General features: G+C 37.4%; 1 protein-coding gene across 1 annotated transcript; it reads left to right on the forward strand.

Moving 5' to 3' along the window:
* Nucleotides 1-19,114: 19,114 nt before the first annotated feature.
* LOC148957041 (protein CFDP2-like) lies at nt 19,115-19,690 on the forward strand. The gene has a single exon (XM_089092883.1). It carries the CDS (start codon nt 19,115-19,117, stop codon nt 19,688-19,690), a length of 576 nt encoding a protein of 191 aa, XP_088949009.1.
* Nucleotides 19,691-20,029: the final 339 nt, after the last annotated feature.

Below are 20,029 nucleotides of genomic sequence, written 5' to 3' on the forward strand. Positions count from 1 at the left end.
AAAAAATGAAGGACAGAGAAGCTCAACAAAAGGAAAATGGACTTGTTCAAGAATAAACCTTTAAAATTAAGAAAAAAATACTTAGAGCTGGAAAAATTTATTACAGGAAAGCCAGGGGATGATTAGGACTATTTTTTGCCCCAATGTCCTAGATACACTACGACCTCAAATACTAATTACAATGTAAGACCACACTTTCTAAGCATGACGCATAACAAAGAAGAAAAAATAATCAATGAATAATAAAATTAAAAAGCAAAGAAAAACAAGGGTAATGTCAGCTAGTGGAACGAAAAGAAGTTAAAATAAGTTTATTCTGCTCTGTTCGAATCTACTTGAAAAGGTTAGTTTTTCTGCTTTTTTTTAGCATTGAAGAAGGCTTGGGGGAGGTCATTGTCGAAATAGTTGCTTGTTTTCTCTTCTTTTCATTCCACTGGCTGACATTACTCTTTTTTTCTCAGCTATTTAGTGTTATTATTTATTAGTTAGTTTTTTGTCTTAGTCATACGACCTAAAACACTCATTGGCTTATGTGCTTTTGCTTGCACTTGTACCGGGAGGAGGTGTTTTCCTTCCATACTTTTACTGGTCTGATAGATACTTATGTTTTAATCTTATGGCTGCCCGAAACAGGTAAGTTAGATTACGCCTCTTCAGAGATTCAACTATTTTATATTAATTATCTACATATTTCCTTTCAGAATCGAAGCTGTTTTTTAGCCCGCTTTTCCGCCAATAGAATTCTCCACCCATATTAGCAGTGGGCATATGAACTTACCTGTAAACAACGAAAACTGAGTAAGATGCTGCTTAACCATATTCGACTTTGCAGCTTTCGGATTAGACATCAATAGAGCGTCTAACTATAATTTAATATGTATTAAACGACTCTCTTAAAACATCAGTATGTGAATTTTACGATGGTCTCAGTTCTCTCTATTCGTAAAAGATAATCAATTTTTAACAGTTCTATTTTTATCTCCTTTCTAACAAAGGACGATATATTTCCAGAGAACACATTACAATGATTTATCCAACAATATTTCACTGCAAATGAAGGTCTGTGAAAGTTAGCAAAGAAATTGTAAAGGCTTATCCCAAACTTTTCCAAAAAGTAAATGATTTTGATACTAAGAGTGGCTCGGTGACTTAGGTAGGTCCGCAAAAACAGCATTCATAGAAACGTTACGTTCAGTACAAACCTCATACAGTGGTGGATCAAGGAGGAGTGGTATCCTTTGCATACTATTCATTGTAATGAATAATTTGATAGGCTATAGGATAAGAAATATATGAAAATATTCTCTCCCTTAGGAATACCCAGATGCAAGAATTAACAGGCTACACACAACAAAACAAAATAAGCAGCACAATTAAAAGAAGCTGTCGCATGTCGAAAGACTAGTTTTTGGTATTGGGTAAGTTTTTGTTTTCTATGTTAAAGAACGTTTCCAAAAGAACAAAGTAAAATTGTTCATCCACCAGCAAGGTATTTTTAAATATCTCGCACATTAAGAATAGCTAGCAAATATTAGTAAAGAAGTAGTATTGCTACCTTTTGGCAGTTCAAACGTGTGCTTAATTATGCGTCAATTTTTAGCCGGTATCACTTTGAACCAATAATGGGTGTGTTTGAAAAAGGAAGAAAGCTATTCTTGGTAGATAATGATTAGACGACTTTAATACTGATGTTCAGCTAAGCAAGAATGCAAAATAGACTTAATAGACTTAAGACTTAATAGAAATATGCTCAATATACTTAAAACTGACTTAAGCTAGGCTGCACTGAGCTCCAGTAGCTCAAAAGAAATTGAGCTCTTTGAGAAAGAGGTTTCAAATACATTCAAATTAAACTACTACCACTAACAACTCACTACCACTAACAACTACCACTAACAACTACCACTAACAACTACCACTACCACTAACAAAAAGCTGGGGCCAACACCGCTACAAACGCTCCTTCTCTTTCCCAATCTGTTCAAACTTCACTCTTAACACCCTCCCAAGAATTTCCAATCTCCTTTTAATCTGGGGACAACCTGCTTTTTGTTTGTCTATAGATGGATGGCAGCAAAGGACGATCTTTGGCAATCTACCACCTTTAATCTGCACATCGTGTCCTAGTCATCTCAGCCTTCCTCTCATTATAGCCTTAGGGAGATAAAGCCACATTTTTCGTCTGTCAGTCAAACCAGCACCAAAAACAATTCATATAAAATTCCTTCCCATAGAGAATCTAATAAATCCTCCTCCTTCTTCCGAAGCGGCCACGCTTCCGAAAAAGGCCTGACCTGTTTCATCACTGTAGCTTCCAGCATTAGTGGTGTTTTTTTTGCGTGGTTGGTTCCGTGGTTTAATCGTGTTTTGCCATTTTTGCGTTTTCGACAAAATACGTAACAGCATGTTTTAACAAAACTTCGTTTTTTTGCGAAACACGAAACATCATGATGCCTGTTCGACTGTCTGTTTCCTCAAACTTGGAACTTGCTCTTTGTGCGTGTTGCGTGTTCGATTGGTCCCTATCCAGATAGAAAAAAGTTATCTGTAGATGACAAAAGAAAGGATAAGATGGAAGGGAAGAAAATGGACATAGATCCTGCTGAACATGTGTTTTTGAATAGAGACCAAGATGAAACATAATTGTACAAGAAAACAGGCAAGTAAAAAGCTCAGAATTTTTCCACATGTTTTGAATATTTTGCCACTTTTCCTAAAATGCGTTTTTAGACGTTCAACCAGGAACATAGACAGAGAACACGAAAGCGACAAAGACTGCGTTTTTGGGCTAGAACATGAAACTTGGAACATGAACCATGAAACACGGAACTTCGAAAAAAAACGCAGCTATTCTTAAACGCCTAACAACTCCAGTTCAAAATGTCTGAATTTGTCAGTCAAAATGTAAACACGATGGTTGTTTTTTGTAATAGTGTAACGTTCCAAGTTGCAATTTCCATATCATGTAAATCACTAAAATTGTTATTGTCTCAAGAGAATCAATGGGTCCCACCTGTGCCGGTCGGGACAAATGCATCAAGTCTGCATGAAGCACTTAAGTCAACTTAAAACAGGAAAGCAAGAAGTCCCTAGGACCTCCGGTTGAAGAATGGAGGCTTTGTGCAATTCTGGGCCCATTGTGGTTACAACATAGTTCTCCACACTTGGCGATGCTTTTCTATCAACACAAATTAGCATCCTGCCCCCCCCCCACCCCCAAAAAAAGAAGAATATTTTGTTAATCAGAATCCAATGCAATGCTGCGTCTAGGCTATAATTTTCTCCTGGGGCGCTATTTCCCAGGATCTCCTTGAAAGGCCGTTAGAATTCACAGTTCTGATTAGGTAAACCCGTGAAAAGCCTACCCTGATGCCACTATGAGCCCACGCAAGCAGGAATTCTCTTCCTGGGGTAGAGACATAGGAAGAAGCTTATGACAGAGGAGAGACCCAAACCATCTTACAAAATCAGGATAGATCCAACCTTTAATATCCAGCCTGTCCTCATGAGAGGATAACATAATTAATTAAATTTAATATAAATTAAACGCTTAAGAAAAGAAAATGTTGTGTCCAAACACTTGGCAAAATATGACGAAATTCCTAAAAGAAAACTAATACTTTCATGAGCGAATACTCCTTTATTTTTATGATAATATGAAAATATATAGTGAATACTATTTATTTTTAAAATAAATTCTTTACGAATAAAAATTAAAATTACACTGTACTTAATAAACACATCCTTCTTCTTTAACGGATTGTTGCGGGGGAAACAATCGAACTTAGTTCCTTCAAATTCCAGATTTGTCGCACACGTGCATTCTCTCTTAGAAGAACAGTAAATATTCAGGGTGGTCGATAAGGAATCCACATCAACGCCGACCGATTGACAATCAAAGACAATAGCACGTTAAACAACAAGAAGCACTTTTGAGAGTAAAATCCCCGACAGTTTATATTAATATCTCTCGCGACTCTGAAGACCTTCCTCTCAGCAAGGGACAAGTTTTAATATTGAAATCATTAATCCCCCAGTGAACGTTAACGACGGGATCGTAAACAGTTATGACTTGAAGCAATATGGGCAAAGTCTCGTATATCATGGTGCAGAGGTAGTGTAAAATGTGAATTGCTAAAGCTTGCTGTTGTTTATACCCTTTCTTGTGATTGACGCATATGCTTCCTTTGGAGCCATCAAACGCAAGACATAGAGGGTCATTAAAATTTTATTTCGGCACCTATCTTCTTGATTTCCTATTAAAAAGAACCACCAGATCCCAATAACTTCCGGAGAGATGACAAATTGACAAATACATTAAAAGCTACTGCCGAATTTCTTCAGTGGATTTTATCGTCATTGAAATGCTCTATATACATTTTGGTGCTTACAGGACAAGAAAAGGCTGCTTAAAAATGTCACTAGATGCAAATAAATATACCTTTCTTTATCTCTCTATGACCTGCCAGTAGTTGCTGCCTGAGAGAGAAAAAAGACGGGACCCATCCCTGTTACCTTCAGGAGCGGATAAAGAATTAATGTTTGAAAGAGGGACCAACGATACTTAGACTTATATTTGCCCTCCAATTCCCATAATAAAAGCAACTTTTAACCTTCTGGGGGTATACATGTCCCTAAACTACCTCTTGGATCCAACCCTGGATTCCCATACTAAAACTGATTTTTCTGGGCTTTCAATATTGGGGATTGCAAAATACCTTATAAGCATTTTCGGCCATCGCGGTTTCAACCATGAACTTTTTCATTTTAATTCGTCACCATTTTCAAGGGGTCTCAAGTTCTTTCGCAAAATTTAGTTTTCATAGTTACAGACTGCTGTTCCTTTTTCAAAAATAGACTATGATATTAAAAATATACAAAATCCTTTTCTAATATATATTCTAAATTCTTCTTCCTTTGGTCCAGCGTTCTTTGATCTATACTGAAATATCCTGAATGTAAATTCTTTCTCGGTTTCCTCTTCTTTTTCGTTTTCTGGATAATGGGTTGGTGATGCTTCATGTAATGGATAGAATCAAAGCGGGTGATTTTTTTTTGTATTCCTGAAAATAAAATAAAAAACCAATCACATTTCTTTCTTCTGTCTTACTCTAAAACTCCCTGCGTATTTGTAATGTAATTCATCTCTATTCCACTATCATTTCCTTTACTTTATTACCTATCTATCTTAGCTCTTACTCGGCATTCCATAGCGTTCTACCTTTCTAATTCCGCATATATATAATTTTTTCTCTCCTAAAACATTATATCTACCTTTTTCGTAAAAATATTTTTTTTTTATTAGCAATTTCCCCATTAATATGATTTTCCATCCATTAATTTACAACAGAACAATTTCAAAATCACATTCTAGCTATCCACGGCGGCAAGAGGCTACTCCCAGTCATTAGGTGTATAATATATAACATTAAAATACAAATTTACAATACATATACATTTTGAACTTTAAAATACTTCAACTTTTCTTAAAACACTTTTCACTATATTTACATAAATAAATAAAAAGATTGCTGTTAAATTGCAATTTTCCATTCAATGTCAAATGAAAATTGTCTGATACTAAGCCATTTTTTTAATTAATTAAAAAAAAAATTTCCACAAAACAAGTTTTTCAAAGAAAAGTAAAGAACTCCATTAAACAAAAAATGAGCAAAAATAAAATCAAATAATCTACCAAGCGTGAAACTACCACAAATCAGCATCGATAAATAAATGAAAACAAAAACGAACAGAAATTACAATAAATAACCGAGTCAAATTCAACACGAGCAAAATTTAACATAAGTTGGGCGCAAAACCCCTATGCCTTCCCAAGGCTAGAACAAAATTTGCACTTTACTGAAAAATATAAATGTTTTTACTTTTATAACTTTAATAAATCAAATAGTATTAACATTTTGATTACTAAATATCAGTATATAAATATGGAGCTGACAATTCACAAGCATTTGTATTTTTTTCAGTAAAGTGCAAATTTTGTTCTGGCCTTGGGGAGGCATAGGGGTTTTGCACCCAACTTATGTTAATTTTTGCTCGTTTTGAGTTTGACTCGGTTATTTATTTTAATTTCTGTTCGGATTGGGTATCATTTATTTGTCGATGCTGATTTGTGGTTGTTTCACGCTTGGTAGGTTATTTTATTTTATTTTCGCTCATTTTTTGTTTAGTGAAGTTCTTTACTTTTCTTTGAAAAACTTATTTTGTTGAAAAAGTTTTTTTAATTAGTTTCTGTTCGTTTTATATTGACATAGTCTTTTCAGAGAAAAACAAAATAATACTTTAAATGTTTTCTTTTTTTAAGACTTTATAGTTTGGCCTGCTATTTGTATGCTGGAGAAAAATTTTCAGCAATTTTTAACAACATACACCCTTTTAAAAATCTGGACACAAATAGCAGTTTTTAATTTAGTTTCATACCTCCTCTAGTTGACCTGAAATGGAAAACTTGATATCATTCACAAAAAAATATGTTTACTGATTTTGATCGCTTGGATACGCTCACACTATTGGAATTTGAATAGCTTTTAAGGGCAAAAATGGGAGGGTTGGCGTGGAATGTTGGGAATTAAAGAGGGACTAGTTGTACTCAAATCCGTGCTAACTTTTAAATAGGGCGTCAGCCCTTTTTATTTTCAATCGAATGAGCCCTTTTCAAAGTTCCCACAACAGCTCCTTCACTACGAAATGCCGTGGTCTAAACAACAACAACAAAAAATAATACATTATACCCTCTTTAATCTTTACTATAATTAAATAAAAAAAACAAGTTTTTTAAACTGAAAGTAAGGAGCGATATTAAAAGTTAAAACTAACAGGAATTATTCCGTATATGAAAGGGACTGTCCCCTCCTCAACGCCTCGCTCTTTACGCTAAAGTTTTCTATTGTTTTAAAAAATAAAGTTGTGAGACAGAGTCAAACTTTAGCGTAAAGAGCGAGGCGTTGAGGAGGGGACAGCCCCTTTCATATACGAAATAATTTCTGTTCGTTTTTTTTGTTTTAATGTCGCTCCTTACTTTCAGTTTAAAAAACTTGTTTTTTTTATTTAATTTCTGATCGTTTTTTAGTTAATGCAGCTTTTATTTGCTTAAAAATTTTACTTTTCTTTTGCTAAATGGATGTCTTTACAAATTAACTTATGTAACGACCTTCTATATTCATATATTTTTCTTCTGGCAAAAAATACAAAGTTGCAGATTTTTGCAGATATGAGCTTGAAATCTATGTAATAGGGTTTTCTGCTACGCTGAATCTGAAGGTGTGATTTTCATTAAAATTCTTTCCTTTGTAGGGGATATTTCCCCCCTCTTTAAAAATCGAGTAAATTTTCTCAGGCTCGTAGCCTTTGATGAGTAATACTAAACTTAATAAAATTTATATATTTAAAATCAGCATGTTATAAGCCCATTCTTTTGATACATTTATTGACATCAAAATTCCGTTTTTAAAAGTTTCGATTACTATTGAGCCGTATCGCTTGTTTTTTTATTGTTTTTTTTATTACGTACGCGTTATTACGTATTTGAGGGGGTTCTTCCCCTTAGTCAATACCACGCTCCTTACGCTGAAAGTTATAAAAAATTTTGATTCACAAACCCCTGAATTACAAAGGCCGTTTAATTAGAATAGATAGCTCTTTTGAAAGCACTAAAAAAAACTGTAGCGTAAAGAGCGAGGTATTGACTTGGGGGAGAATCCCCTCACATACGTTATAATTTCTGTTCGTTTTAAGTTCTAATATTCCTTCTTACATTTCAGTTGAAAAAACTTGTTTTTTTTATTTAATTTCTGATCGTTTTTTAAATAATGCTTGGAAATCCGGCGCCCCCTTCATAGAAATGTCCCTTACCCCTAGGAAACATCCTCCACGGAAATATTCTCCTGAGTAACCCCCTCCTCTAGCCCCCCCCTCCAGAAAAAATCCTTCCTGAAAATTGTTGTATAATTCCCAATAACCAATAAATAATGCTGGCAAGTCCGGCGCCCCCTTCATGGCAATTTCCCTTCCCCTATTAAAACTTCCTTCATGAACAGATCATCCAACATAACCACCGACCCACCCATCCCACCCACAACCAGAAAAAAAACCTCCTGAAAACTTCTGTATACTTCCCAATAACCAATGCTATATGTTAACATTGGGTAAAGTTCATAGCTTTTAGCCCTCCCTCTGGGAACTTCGGGGGATTAAGTCATCCTAAAAGACATATTTATCATATTTTCGACCATGCTGAACAAAATGGCTATCTCAAAATTTTGATCGGGGGATTTTGGGAAAAAAATAAGCGTGAGAGGGGGCCTAGTTGCCCTCCATTTTTTTTAGTCACTTAAAAAGGGCACTAGAACTTTTAATTTCCGTTTCAATGAGCCGTCTCATGATATTCTAGAACCACTGAGTCGATACGATCACCCTTGGTAAAAAAAAACAAAGCAAAAACAAACAAACAAATAAACACGCATCCGTGATCTTTCTTCTGGCAAAAAATGTAAAATTCCACATTTTTGTAGATAGGAACTTGAAACCTCTACAGTAGGGTTCTCTGATACGCTGAATATGATGGAGTGATTTTCATTAAGGTTCTATAACTTTTAGGGAGTCTTTCGCCCTTTTTTCTTTTTTTCGAAAATCAGCCAAATATTCTCAGGCGCGTAACTTTTGATGGGTAGCACTAAACTTGATGAAAGTTATATTTTTGAAATCAGCATTGAAATCTGATTCTTTTGATATATCTATTGGTATCAAAAACCCGTTTTCTAGAGTTTCGGTTACCATTGAGCCGGGTCGCTCCTTACTTGAAAAATGTGAAGCCTTCCAATCACTTTCGACTTTTAAAAAGGGCACTAGGCCTTTCGATTTCCAATTGAATGAGCCCTTTTGGAAACGGCAACGCTTTCTATAAACACCTTATATGCCCCAAAGGCATAAATTACAAACCTTACCCTAAGGTCTGTTAGGGTGGTTGTCATCCTCTAAGACCGAATTTCCAGAACTTTCAACTACGTTAAACAACACGGCTATCTCAAAAATTTGATTGCATGTGTTTGGGGAAATGGTGGGCGTGAGAGGGGCAGTAGTCGCTCTCCACTCACTTTGAACTATTAAAAATGGCCCTAGCCCTTTCAATTTCCAATCAAAAGAGCCCTTTTGAAGTTTCTACGAAAGAAATTTCAATAAAAATCTTATATGCCGCCAGGGGATAACTTACAACCCTTGCCCTGAGTACTGGGGGGGTGTCTTTCTCAAAGACCTAATTTCCAGAACTTTCTACTACGTTGAAAAAAATGGCTATCTGAAAATGTTGATTGGATGTGTTTGGAGGAATGGTGGGCGTGATAGGGGGGTTAACTACCTTCCAATCACTTTCGACTATTACAAAGAGCACTAGCCCTCTCAATTTCGAATTGAATGAGCCCCTTTTGAAGTTTTACGACAAATCTATCTATAAAGACCTTATATGCCCTCAGGGTAGAACTTACAACCTTTGCCCTTTGGGCTCTGGGGGTTTGTCATCCTTAAATACATAATTTTCAGAACTTTTAACTACATTGAACAAAATAGCAATCTCTAAACTTTTATTGAATGTGTTTAGGGAAATGGTGGGCGTGAGAGGGGGATTAATTACTCTCCACTCATTTTCGACTATTAAAAAGGGCAGTTTCAATTTCCAATCAAATAAGCTCTTTTTGAAATTTCTATAACAACTTTCTATATAAACTTTATATGCCCCCAGGCCAAAACTTGCAACCATTGCACTAGGGCTCTGAGGGGTGTTTATCATTCTCAAAGACCTAATTTCCAGAATTTTCAACTACGTTGAAAAAAATCGATCCCTCAAAATGTTTATTGGATGTGTTTGGGAAAATGATGGGCGTGAGAGGGGCGTTAGTAGCTCTCCAATCACTTTCAACTATTAATAAAGGCACAAGCCCTTTCAATTTCCAATTGAATGAGCCGTTTTGAAGTTTTACGCTTTCAATAAAAACCTTATACGCCCCCAGGGCATAACTTACAACCCTTGCCCTGAGGGCTGTGGGGGGGGAAGGGGTTTTCATCCTTAAAGACCTAATTTCCAAAACTTTCAACTACGTTGAATAAAATGACTATCTAAAATATTGATTGGATGTGTTTGGAGAAAAGATGGGCGTGAGAGGGGGGTTAGTTGCCTTCAAATCACTTTCTACTATTAAAAAGGGCACTAGCCCTTTCAATTTCCAATTGAATGAGCCCTTTTTCAAGTTTCTACGACAAAGATTTCAATAGAAACCTTATATGCCCCCAGGGCATAAATTATAACTCTTGCCTTGAAGACTGTGGGGGGAGTGCCCTGCTCAAAGGTATAATTTCCTGAACTTTGAACTGCATGGAACAAAATAGCTATTTCAAAATCTTTATTGGATGTGTTTGGGGAAATGGTGGGCGTGTAAGGGGCGTTAGTTGCTTTCCAAACGATTTCAATTATTAAAGAAGGCATTAGCAATTTCGATTTGAAACTAAGTGAACCCTTTTTGAAGTTTCTGCAACAGCGGGTTACGAGTAGACCTTATTAGCCCCCTGGGCGTAACATACAACCGTTTCCCGAAGGGCTGTGGGGAGGTTGTAATTTCCAGAACTTAAAACTACGTTGAATAAAATGGCTATCTCGAAGTTTTGATTAGATGTATTTGGGGAAAAGGTGGGCGTGAGAGGTGGGTTAGCTGCCCTCTAATCCCTTTTGACTATTAAAAAGGGCACTAGCATTTTAAATATCCATTCGAATGAGCCTTTTTTGAATTTCCTACTACAACACCTTATATAGAAAACCTTATATGCCCCCAAGGCATAATTTACAACCCTTGCCCTAAGGGCTGTGGGGACTGTCCTCAAAAACATAATTTCTATCTGGAAATCAACAACGCTGAACAAAATGGCTATTTCAAAATTTTGATTGGATGTGTTTTGGGAATGGTGGGCGTGGAAGGGGTGTTAGTCTCCTTCCAATCACTTTCAACTATTAAAAAGGGCACAAGCCACTCCAATTTCTAATTGAATGAGCGATTTTCGAAGTTTCTACGATAACTTCTTCGATACGAAGTGCCCTGCTCTAAAGGAAAAAATTAATAAACAATAGATGTGCCAACATCGTTCTTATATGCCCCAAGGGCATAACTTAAAACCCTTGCCCTGAGGCTTGTGGGGGACTGTCCTCCTCTTTACTTAGTCCCCGTTTCTTGTCTCGTTCTCGAGTGTCCCCGTTCTTTACTTAGGCAGCGAGGTCGTGTGTCCTCCTCAAAAACACATATTCTATCTGGAAATCAACTACGCTGAACAAAATGGCTATCTCAAAATTTTGATTGGATGTGTTTGGGAAAATGATGGGCGTGGGGGGCTAGTTGCCCTCCAGTCACTTTCGACTATTAAAATGGGCATTAGCCCTTTGAATTTCCAATCGAATGAGCCTTTTTTGAAGTTTCTACGACAACACCTTCTATAAAAACCTTATATGCCCCCAGAGAGTGACTTAACCCTCGTACCATGAGGCGTTTAGAGTTGTGATCGTCTCAAAAACAATTTTTCTATCTGTAAAGGAAATACTCTTAGTAAATTACGCATATCGAACATGTGATGGGACGTGTTTGGAGAAATGATGGGCGTGGGGGGTAGTTGCCCTCCAATCACTTTGGACTATTAACAAGGGCACTAGCCACTCCAATTTCCAATCAAATGAGCCCTTTTCGACGTTTCTACGACAATTCCTTCGATACGAAGTGCCCAGGTATGGAGAACCAAAAAAAAAAAAACACACACACACATTGTGCCCACATCGTCCTGTACTTAGGCAGCGCTAGCGTGCTGCCTATGATATGTTTTAGAATTGTTCAGTACTATGCACCAAGATTTACCATTAATTTTTCCTGCGTGAGGGAGGGGGCGGGTGAACCATTCAGAAAAAATTGAGAAATGACACATAGAGATCCCCTTATCTGACTTTCACAGCATGTAAAGCGTGGACAAGGATCACAATTGACTATAAGGACATAATCTCCGATTCTTGTAATTAAAAAAAAAGAAAGAAAAAAAAGATATGGATTAGAAATTTTGGCAAGAAGAATTTTTCTCCATATTTGATCGTAAGAATATAACATCCATCTGAAAATTATTTCTTCGCTTTGGTGTGAAGCATATAAGATCATGTCAGATATTCTTTTGCCTAGAAGAATTAGCCTAATTTCTGTTAAAAAAAAGAAAAATTTTATTCACACGATCTTTCAGAACTGCTTTTACCTTAAGTGCATGAGAATTATTTTCAATAATTAATTTTAATAATCGTGTTTCATAACTTTGGTTAGCTAAAAAAATAATTGTTAGAAAACCGAATCTATTGAAGATACTAAGACTTTTCCAGTTAACTAAACATAATAATTATTCACAACTCCCCAAAACTATCATATTCACGAGATTTTCCCATGTCTCTTATAATTCGACGAATGTTGTGCTTCTGTCTTGTTTTTTTTATTTTTTTTGGGGGGGGGGGATTTACGTGTAAGGTTCTCTTTTACCTAGAGGTTTTCTATTTTTTTTAAAACGCTTACTATCATTGCCTGATTTTAGATGATCTTTTTGACTTGAGTTTAATATAACGTTATAACAGACGCTATTATAACACATGGTAATAACAAGTGTTAATATAGTGTTATAAAAAATGCTATTATAACACATGGTTATAACATGAGGAAAGTTATAACACATGCTATTAATAGCATTACCTTTTATGAAGGAGATACATGTTAGCAAATACGGTCAAAAGAGAAGGACTCACCAGGGGAAAATTGTTCCTACTCTGATTTATTTCTGAAAAAAATGCAGAATCATTCGTTTTGGACCAAAAGAAATAAGGAAACTATTTGTTCTAGAGGAAACTTAATTTTTTTTTTTTTTATTATTTAAAACCCTTTGGTTACCGTAATTAAGAAATATAGGTTGTTCCGGAAGCAAACCCCTCCCCATGATTATGTGTCTTAAGAGCATTGGCCTTGTCCTCTGGTTAACCATTAACTAACTCCACTAAAGAAAAAGAGAAATATTACTGTCCTACTCTTCTGTGTTAAAAATGCGCTATAATTCCATTGGTTTCCTTTTTTGTGACGTATTTTCACATTTCAATCATATTTGACATGTGAAATTCGTTTTTTTAATGTATGTCAGAAAGGAAAGCCAAATAATGAAACCTTTTTTAACTGTAGTTGAATATACCCCAAATTACTTTTTTTAATGTGAATTTTAAGCCACTAAAAAGAAAGAATTTTTTTGTTGCAACTGTCTGTAAGCTCTCTGTTTTTCTATGGCTCTACCAAATGAGCTAACATCCTCTTTATTACAATCCTGTGAGCCTAAATCTGGAAGCTTCTAGTCAAACAATAGTAACACAGTCTCCTGTCTAGTATCAGTGAAAGAAGTTATAATTTTTTCTTTACTACTACTACTACTAACAACTCACTGGAGCACCAAGCCACCTGAGGCCAACAGAGCTAGGCACACTCCTCTTCCATCCTAATCTATTCAAAGCCTTCCTCTTTAAGCCCTCCCAGGAAGTTCCCATTTCCCTTAATTTTTATATTGATACATGGAAACAGTTTCATTGCTATCATATGTGGGTAAAAAAAAAAAAATTTTGAAAATTGTCAAATTAGGTTTTGCAATGCCCGCAATTTCCTATCCTTTTGAATTCAACAGAATTGAAAAAAAAGTGACAAAAATAGGTGTTGATTCAAAATAGTAAAACTGAACTGAATGACAGACATAATCATAATTAAAAAAAAAACTTGTCTATTACTTTTTTCCTAGAAGCCTGATTATAGTTTGATTCTTTTTATGGTAATATAACAAGTTTGCAAAAATATGTCGTTTTCAGTTCTTACTTACTACGTACTAGTTCTTGTCTATGGAAACAAGCTCTCCTTAGTTGATTTGATTTGACAGATTGAGAGCCATGTTGTTTGTCTCATCTTAGCCCGTAGAGTCGAGAGTGTTTAATTGGCCCCAGATCTATCTTGACTGTATTAAGCTAGCTTTTTAGTTGTCCTCCCAGCTTCTTCCTCCAGCGAATCAAGGTTTACAGTCCAACGCCTTTTGGTGAGGGTGCTACCTGCCATTAGGCAAACATAAGCAGACCAAGCTAGGCAGTGTTTTTGGCCAACGCATCGACTTCATATCTTTGGCGGCAGTGTATTTGAATTTCAGTGTTATTAATTCTACCTGTCAGAAAGACGTTGACGACTTGTCTTAGGTAGAAATGATCGAGCAGACTGGGTGCGTTGACGTCTGCCGTTTTTAGGGTTCATTCATTGCTACAGACCGGACGATTGTTTCATAAACTGGAGTTTTTGCTTGAAGAAACCATCTCTTTGCCTCCACAGGATCTTCCTCAGTTGCACAAAAACTACGGACGCGGAAGATATTCGGCTCAGACTCTCCTTACTACAATTGCCTTATATACCATTTTGAGATCTTAGTTATTTGAATTGATTGACGACTTCTAATCAAGTATTATCCAAAGAGATCCAGAGGTACTCTGAATCTTTGTTTTTTCCTTGTTAACCGACTCCGGTATTTTTCAGTACTTACTTTACTTTACTTTTGGCGGGAACCAGACGATGAACTGTCTTGCCCAGCACCAAAGGATCTTGGGATGACTTCCAAAGGCATCTTGGACCTGTCAGCTGCAGCTTCTCCGGCGATCTTCAGCCAGACTTTGTCCCATCTCCGACCGTGTCTCCTGAATCCTCCCCACGGTTCCAGGTCCTCCTTGAATTTTTGCCAAAGGTTCTTCTTTCGTCCTCCTGGTTTACGTTTCCAGGAGGGGGCTGGTTCGCAGACATATTGACATATCGTGCATTCGGGACGGCGCAATGTGTGGCAGAGGAGCTTCAGGCAACGTCTTTTAATGATAAGCGATAGCTCTTCTGATTGGCCACAGCGACTCCTTACTTTACTATTAGAAATCCTGTCCCATCTCTTAATGCGGACGATGTAACGAAGGCAGCGGTCGTCGAACATATCCAAAGTTTTCGCGTCTTCAGCCTTGATCGGGCATGTCTCGCAAGCATACAGTAGTACTGCTCGAACAGTTGCAACATATATTCTAACTTTTGTTTTGGTTGAGATCTCCCGTCTAGTCCATAGTACTTTTTTCAGACTAGTAAAGACTCCCCAGGCTTTTGCTATGTGTGCAGAGATATCTCTTTCATCTCCACCATCTGGTGTTAAGATAGAGCCAAGATACTTGAATTTCTCGACGTTTTTTTTGGCTCACCGTCGAGAGTAACCTGGTAAGGAGCAGGTTGGTTGAGAGCCAATACTTTAGTCTTTACACCACTGATGGTCAGTCCGATGCGCTCAGAGGAGACCTCAGAGGTATCGTTGATCATGCCTTGTAAGCTATCGGCGGTAGTTTCCAGCTCAGCAACGTCGTCTGCGAAGTCCTGATCTGTCAGGGACTGGAGGAAACCAGCTATTTGTCCGAAGAATATTCCGCTGTTGTTTCTCATTGCATTATTCATGATCCAGAATATCAAGTTTTCAGTAAAGCAAAAATGACACAGCACAGGGTTTCGTCCAATTTGCAGGAAACTTATATGTATGTATAAACAATCAGACATAACGATCAGACACCGTTTGCATAATTTGACAGAAAAAAATATCTTTTAACATATTTAAGCAACCGTTTCAAAAATTTGGGATTTAACTCATATAAGCCTTACATAAGCTTCTCTAATTCATTTAAGGTTTAACATAATTATCAAACAGTTAGTGGTAAAAAATGTATGTAAGGAGCGACCCGGCTCAATAGTAACCGAAACTCTATAAAACGGAATTTTGATACCAATAGATATATCAAAAGAATCGGCTTATTATGCTGCATTTTTTGCAAGAAGAAAGATCACGGATGCGTGTTTATTTGGTTTTTTTCCTCAGGGTGATCGTATCGACCCAGTTGTCCAAGAATATCGGGAGAGGGTTCATTCTAACGGAATTTAAAAGTTCTAGTGGCCTTTTTCATTAACCATAAAGATTGGAGGGAAACTAGGTCCCTTCCCAAGCCCTTTTTTCTCAAAATCCTCTGATCAAAATTGAGACAGCCATTTTGTTCAGCATAATTGAAATGCCCGGTAGCTATGCCTTCAGAGATATCATGACCCCCCCCCCCACCACACAGTTCCTGGGGAAAAATCTTTAAGTTATAAAATTTGCCCGTTGTTTACAAATAGTATTTTTTTATTCGGAAGTATGCATGCACTTTTCAGGAGGGGGGGGGAGACAAATTTTCCGCCGGGGTATTTTCCACAGGGAGAATTTTCCATGGAGAAGGAAGTTTCCAAAGGGTGAATTTTTTCAGGGGAAATTTTAAATGAGGGAATTTGCCCGAATTCCTATAGGAAATTGTGTTTATGTCTTGCTATCTCTTTGCCGACTAAATTTTACACTCGGAGATGTTAAGTGTAACTATCCGGGGTAAATTTTCACCGGGATTGAATTGAATAGAGAACATATCCGTGGGAAGGAGGGATTTTTCCGTAGAACGGGAACCAGGTTTTCTGGCATTATTTAAAAACGATCAGAAATTAAATATAATTTTTTTTTTCAATTGAAAGTAAAGAGCAACATTAAAACTTAAAACAAACAGAAGTTATCATAGGCAACGTAGTAGCGCTACCTAAGTAAAGAGTGATGTGGGAAAAATGTGTTTTTTTTCTTTAAAAAGAACTCATTCGATTGGAAATTGAAGGGGCTAGTGCCCTTTTTAATAGCCGAAAGCAATTGGAAGGCAACTAAACCCCCTCCCGCGCACACGGTTATTCCAAACACATCCAATCAAAATTTTAAGATAGCCATTTTGTTCAACGTAACTGAAAGGACCGGAAGTTATATCTTTGAGGAACACAATTCCCCCCTCCCCAGCCCTCAGGGCAAGGGTTTTAAGTTATGCCCTAGGGCATATAAGGTATATATAAAACGGTAATCGTATAAACTTTGGAGGGGCTCATTGGATTGATAATCAGAAATTCTAGCGCCAATTTTAAGATTCAGAGTGATCGGAGGGTGGATTCCCTTCCACACTTCATATTTTCCCGAAATGTATCTGATAGAAACTTTGACATGGCCATTTGCTGTCGTGTAAACTTCAAAAAGAGCTCATTCGATTGGAAATTGAGAGGGTTAGTACTTTTTTAATAGTTGAAAGGGATTAAAGAGCAACCAACCCCCCTCCCACGCCCACCATTTCCCCAAACACATCCAATCAAAATTTTGAGATATATCTTATGTTCAACGTAATTGAAAGGTTCAGAAATCATATCTTTGAGGATGACAATCCCCCCCCCCCCACAGGTTCTCAGGTTGTAAGCTATACCCTGGGGGCATATAAAGTTTATATAGAAAGGGTAATCGTATAAACATCGGAAGGGGCTCATTGGATAGGCAATCAGAAATTCTAGTAACGTTATTGAGCTTCAGGGTGAGCGGAGGGTGGATACCCCCCCCCCTCACACACCTCGTATTTTTCCAAAACGTATCTGATGGAAATTTTGAGATGGCCATTTGTTGTCATAAAAACTTCGAAAAAGGCTCATTTGATGGGAAACTGAAAGGACTAGTGCCCTTTCTCTCAGTCAAAAGTGATTAGAAGGCAACAAGCCCCCCCCCCTTCAACACCCATAAATTTCAAAAACACATCTAATCAAAATTTTGAGATGGCCATTTTGTTCATCATAGTTGAAGGGTCTGGAAATTATGTCTTTGAGGATGACAACCCCCTCCCCCACGGCTCTCAGTGCAAGAGTTGTGAGTTATGCCCCGAGGGCATTTAAAGTTTGTACGGAAAGGGTGGTCGTAAAAACTCTGGAATGGGCTCACTCGATTAGAAATAAGATGTTCTATTGACCTTTTTATGACTCAATGTGATCGGAGGGCAGCCATCCCCCCACGTCGTATTGTCTGCAAATGCATCCAATAGAAATTTTGAGATAGCCATTTGTTCAAAAATAGTCCAAAGATAATATAATAGGGTCTTTGGGGTTGACAGAATACCCCAGAGTCTAGGGGTAGGGGTTGTAAGTTATGCCTCAGGGGCATATAGGGCTCTTATGAAAGGGGTTGTCGTTTGAACTTTAAAAGAGGCTCATTTGATTGGAAATGAATAGTTCTAGTTCCATTTTAAGAGCCGAACATTATGGAAAGCAACTAGCCCCCTCCCCCTCCCTGACATTCTCTTCTTCCTGAAACGCATTCAATTGACTTTGTGAGATAGCCATTTTTTTACCAATAGTCCAAAAATTATATAACAATGTCTTTTGGGTGGACACAAATCCCCCGGGCCCATGGTCAAGAGTCATAAGTTACGCCCTGGGGCATATAAGGTTTTTATGGTCTGGGTGGTCGTATAAACTTTGGATCGGATGGAGCTCATTTGATTGGAAGTCGGAAGTTTTAGCGCCCTTTTTGAGATTAAAAAATGAATGGAGGTCAATCAGTCCCCCCCAAGCCTATGATTCCCCAAAATATATCCGATTGAAATTTTAAGAGATCTATTTTGTTCATCCTTGTTGAAAGGTCCAGTAATTATGTCTTTGGGGATGTCAATTTCCCCACAGTCCTTAGGACAAGGACTGTAAGCTAGGCAATTCGTTCATTATTTACACATAGCATATATTAAAAAAAAACAAAAAAAAACAACAAATGACCGTGGATTCTCGGTTTAATTGGCATATACTAATATTTATTCCTTAAAATTTTTATATTTTTTTATTTATGAAAGTAAGAAAAGTAAATATATGTAAAGCGCAAATAACTCTGCCTGTCATCTGCTTCATTGACGTGACAGCCTGTCCCAAGCCAGGATAAAAGAGGAGGGTTGGGCGACAGGTTTTGCTACCTGTCCCTGTAAAAAGGATCCAGCAACAGAAACCTTGACAATAGCTTTGGATGACTCATCTTCTTCCCTGATAACGAACCCAAACTGCGAAACAACCAACGAAAATCGGTTTCTGGAACGTGAGAACTATGAGTTATCAGAGTATGAGAACTCAGTTATCAAAGACTGCAGCAAGTGCTCAGAGAGATGAAACAGTACAATATTAACATACTGGCCCTAAGTGAATGTCGGTGGAAAGATATCGGCCAACAGAACTTACAGGATGGATATGTGTTATTTTATAGTGGTGATGACACCCATCATAGGTCAGGGGTAGGAATAATGATGCCCCCCCCCGAAGCTCATAATTCTGTTCTCAAATGGACACTTGTGAATAAGAGGATAATGTTAGCTCGATTTGTTACAGAACACTCCAAGTCCTCAGGGATACTGCGCTGTGTGCCTACAGACAAGGCGGATGAGAATGTAAAGGACAGTTTCTACGAAACATTACAGGCTGTCACTAAATACATTCCGAATCATAATGTACTGTGTGTTCTAGGTGATTTAAATGCAAAAGTAGGAAGTGATAGACAGTACTGCCCTGAAGTTCTAAGACAGGATGGACTTGGTGACATCAATGAAAATGGCGAATTACTAGTAGACTTTGCGCTAAGTAATGATCTCGTTGTTGCAAGAACGTTTTCGATCACAAAACAGTGCATAAATACACATGGACGTCACCAGACGGCTCAACTCAGAACTAGATATATCATTGTCTGATCTCCCACAGGTGGCTCACAAGCCTTTTGGATGTGCGTGGATACAGAGGAGCTGACGCAGAGTCTGATCATACGCTTATGGTCGCTCGAGTTCAGATAAAACTTCGTGCTCCTCAGAAACCCAGCTAAAACCTTGAGAAACCATATGATACAGAAAAACTGCATGACCGTAAGGTTCAAAGAGAGTTTTGTATAACTATAAAAAATAAGTTTGATGCCCTAGCAGTGGAAGTAAGCAAACCAGAAAGCATTGAACGGAAGTGGGATACCGTGAAAAGTGCATACACTACGGTTACTGAAGAAAAGTCGGGTTTCAGGAAGAAGCCAAAGGAAAGGTGGA

The sequence above is a fragment of the Artemia sp. Qi Xiang Cuo genome, chromosome 1 (assembly GCF_049724085.1).
Source record: "Artemia sp. Qi Xiang Cuo chromosome 1, ASM4972408v1, whole genome shotgun sequence".
Classification (NCBI taxonomy): Eukaryota; Metazoa; Arthropoda; class Branchiopoda; order Anostraca; family Artemiidae; genus Artemia; species Artemia sp. Qi Xiang Cuo.